Source organism: Aplysia californica, unplaced genomic scaffold, assembly GCF_000002075.1.
Source record: "Aplysia californica isolate F4 #8 unplaced genomic scaffold, AplCal3.0 scaffold00860, whole genome shotgun sequence".
Classification (NCBI taxonomy): domain Eukaryota; kingdom Metazoa; phylum Mollusca; class Gastropoda; order Aplysiida; family Aplysiidae; genus Aplysia; species Aplysia californica.
The window spans coordinates 97,952-102,100 of NW_004798130.1; the positions used below are offsets into that span (position 1 = coordinate 97,952).

Consider the following 4,149-nt stretch of genomic DNA (forward strand, 5'->3'; position numbering starts at 1 on the left):
ATTTTTTAAAACTGGACATGTGCGTGTTGAGCCAAGAAATTAAAAAATTCAAAAAATATTTTCAAACTGGTAGAAAAATGTGGCACTTTTTTTTTTACTATTTTACCATATTTTTTTTCGTCTTGTCTTGTCTCGTCACCAGGCTGGCCAAGAGCATCTCGTCCCAGATCAAGGAGCGTCTGAATCGGTCGCACGAGGCATTCAGCAACGCACTGCGCCAGCTGGAGCTGCGCCACACGGGCCGGCTGGACAAGATCGAGGAGCACCGGCTGAAGCTGCGCAAGGTCCACGCGCCGCGCCTGGCCAAACTGGCGCTGGAGAGCACGTCTCTGCGCGACGTCATTCTCAATGGTCAGGCTTCGGGGTTTTTTGGGAGTTTTTATTATTTTGGGGGGGGGGGGGTTTGTGTTCAGATTGTTGGGCGGTGTTCTGGTGTGGTTTGCTCCTCCTTTCCTATCTAACCTCGATCGTCTTTATCTCTCCTCTTTCTTTTTTGTGTAAGTTACTCTCTTGTAACACATCTATTCTTCTGCACTTATTTGACTGTATTGTGTTGCAAGTGCCGTAAAACTCATACTAAACTTTTTTTTTCTTTTTGTGTATTTTCTTGTGCGCACGCGTGTGTGTATGTTTGTGTGTATATGTGTCCCTCGCCCCCCCTTTTCTTTCTGTGTTACTTTTTATACGTCACTGGTTCCCGACTCTCACCCCTGTCTCCCCATGTCTGTGTTATGCATGTCCCTGATTTCCCCTCCCTGACTCGTCTCACCGCTAGTCTGTATTATGATGCACCCCTGATCCCACCCCCAACCACTCTCCTTCCTCTCACGACTAGTCTTTGTTAATATGTACGTACGTTCCTGACTCCTCCACTCTCGCTCGTCTCCAGGGATGCCCCAGATTGGCCGTGAGATCGGCCGGGGTCAGTACGGGGTGGTGTACTCGTGCGACACGTGGGGCAGCCACTCGCCGTGCGCCATCAAGTCGGTTGTACCTCCCGACGACAAGCACTGGAACGACCTGGCACTCGAGTTCTTCTACACCAAGTGAGTCTCACGCCACGGGTGGTTGGCGGGTAGTTATGCGGGTGGTTGACGGGTGGTTATGCAGGTGATCCTGTCAAACAGCTAACGTCCTTATCTCTCCTCTCCTCCTTCTTTTTTGTGTTTGTTACTGGTGCTGTAAAACGCTCACAAAAACAACACCACCCCCTGTCTTTGAACCCCCACACTCCGGCACATTTGCCAGTTTGTTACGGCAGCGAGTTTGTGGTCTGTGTGCTGTTCTTGAGGGCTTTAGATAGCGGGTGATGAGAGGGGGGGTGGCGGGTAGGATGGGAGGTGGGGTGTGTGTGTGTGTGGGTGTGTGTGTGTATGTTTGTGTGTGTGTGTGTGTGGTGTGTGTTTGTGTGTAATGTGTGTGTGTGTGTGTGTGTGTGTGTGTGTGTGTGTGTCACTGAGAAGGGTAACTTGCCCTCTGCTGTGTGTGTGTGTATGTGTGTGTGTGTGTGTGTGTGCAGTGGGTACTCATTTCCTGGTTGGCTAATCTTTGGTAATGGATGGTGATAAAGGAGAAAGGAGGCAGTTAACGCTGTTGTTGTTGTTGCTGTTTTTATTGTTGTTGTTGCTGTTTTTGTTGTTGTTGTTGTTGTTATTCCAGTAACCTTAAGGTTGGAGGGCATCACTGGTAGGTCCAGTGGGCGGTTGGCGGGTGCTCTAGTGTGGTTTGCTCCTTCTTTCCCATCAAACTTCTGTCGTCCTTATCTCTCGTCCTTTTTTTGTGCATGTTACTCTCTTGTAACACACAATCTATTCTTCGGCACTTTTATGACCTTATTGTGTTGCAAGACTCTATCAAAAACTTACACAAAAAAACCTTGAAGGTCCTACTTCTTTACTTTCCCTCTGTTGTCTCTGTCTGTCTGTTTACTTTCCCTTCTGTTGTCTCTGTCTGTCTGTCTTACTTTCCCCTCTGTTGTCTCTGTCTGTCTGTCTGTCTGTCTTACTTTCCCCCCAGCACCAAATGACCAGTATTGTGTCAATGTGCTTCTCTTTTCTCAAACAAGTGAACAAACTAACAAGTCGCCTTTGAGCTTGTGACTACAAGACGTAGCCATAGACGTTTTTATGGGAGGCTGGCGGGTGCTCTGGTGTGGTTTGCCTCTTCTTTCCTATCAAACATCTATCGTCCTTATCTCTCCTCCTTTATTTTTTACGTTTGTTACTCTCTTGTAACACCTCTATTCTTCTGGCATTCATATGACCTTATGCAGTTGTGAGTGCGGTAAAGCCTCTACTAAAACAAACAAGATGTTTTTAAAAGTTTTATTTTAACATCCACCCTTTTTAAAAATGTAATAGTATAGCAATATTAGTAAATGAGAGTTTTGAAGAAGGTTTTATACAGCTGGTGACACTCCAGTGAGGCATTGGGATGAACTCAGGCGATCCTCAAAATAAAAAAATCAAAGGAATCAGCATTTTTGGGGGGCCGATGGGCAATTTTTTTGGTAATTTTCTTTTGGGGGGAGGGCTAAACACCTTTTATGTCCTTTTAAAAACACATTTTTTGTGTGGATTTTACTGAAAAACATTGAGTAAAGGCACAGAAAATGTAAATTTTCAGTTTCCAAGGACTCTCAGGCTATGGAAGTTACCACACTTTGACGGCCATTTTCTCGCTAATTTTACCTCTGAGACCAGGCAAACCTGACCTCCTTCAATCGCAAATACAATGCATTTAGATTTCTAATCAACGTAGAAGGATCTTTTTTCACCTTAAGTCTAAAGGAAGGCAAATGAACAGGCTTTAAGGTGATACCGATAACCCTATATGCCCAAAAATTGACGAGCGCCTGATTCCACCACATCGTGACACTAATGAATAAATTGTTTTTTTTTGGATTTCCTTGATGCGTACAAGAATCATTACCAATAGGTAATTTATGTTTTTGAAAGAGGCATATTTTAATATCCTCCTTTTTAAAAAATGAATTGTATGGCAGTAAGTAAGTGAGATTTTAGAAGAGGGTTTTATTCAACTGGTGTTGAAGTCCAGTAAAAAAAAGCATTTTCAACCTCACTGCGCGACTGTTTTTCTCGTATAAAATTTTACACACATGCATTTATATTGTATGTATAATGCTTTGTTTTGCGTACACACTTGTCGATTAATTTTTAAGATGTGATGTCTTTTTTGTTGTAATGCGCACTGAGCATCTATTAGGAAATAGAAATGCGCAGTATAAATGCTATTTATTATTATTATTATTATTATTTTTGTACGTGACAGAAATATCCCGGACCACGACCGTATCGTGATGCTGCGTGGGTCGGTGATCGACTACATGTACGGGGGAGGGACCTCACCGGCCGTGCTGCTGGTCATGGACCGTCTCCAGCGAGACCTCTACACCGCCATCAAGCAGGGGCTGGATTGGGTCAGCAGGTGGGTGTGTAGTGAAGTACATGTATGTGTGCGTGTAGTTTACATGTGGTCGCTTTTAAGCACAAGGGGGCAGTGCGCCAACAAGGCCCAGCTCTGGCAGTCTGTAAAGAAAGGTGGGGACGTTTTTTATTGTTGTTGTCTTTGTCATCCAAACATATTTCTAGGATCCTATATGGTTGCTTTTAAGCACAAGGGGGCTATACCGATAAATGCTGATTTTCGAAAATCGAAGAAAGTTTTTGGACCCTTGTTCAGTTTCATTAAAAGACAAGGAGAGTTTTCTCTATATCCGAACAAATAAACACACCAATGCTACCATACTTCTCCTATAAGTAGGGAAATGCCCACTTTTGGTGTAGGTAAAGATTTCCGGAAACCCCCGAAATGTGGGTTAGCCCGCTTGTCCTTAAAAGCGACCTTGTATGTGTGGGTTTTGGGGTTGTTTTCGTGTTTTTTTGGTCTGTTGTGGTCTCTTTATCTTTTATCTTTTTTTAACAGTATTATATTTTTGGATCTTAATATTTTGATGTAATGTTGTTGTGTGCCCTACGAGGGAAACTACTGTTAATGCTTGAGGAGAGCTCTCCATTTACTCTTGTGGGTGGTTGGCGGGTGCTCTGGTGTGGTTTGCTCCTTCTTTCCTATCAAACATCTATCGTCCTTATCTCCCCTTCTTCTTTTTTATGTTTGTTACTCTCTTGT

At 43.8% G+C, this 4,149-nt stretch overlaps 1 protein-coding gene across 1 annotated transcript in view; it reads left to right on the plus strand.

Annotated features, from left to right (window-relative positions):
• LOC101864262 (dual serine/threonine and tyrosine protein kinase) overlaps positions 1-4,149 on the plus strand; it is a gene marked incomplete in the record, with an annotated part of 68,792 nt that overhangs the window by 60,597 nt on the left and 4,046 nt on the right. The window contains 3 exon segments of the mRNA XM_013089027.2: positions 143-351; positions 890-1,046; positions 3,292-3,447. Of these exon segments, the coding sequence (XP_012944481.1) occupies positions 143-351; positions 890-1,046; positions 3,292-3,447 (522 nt within the window).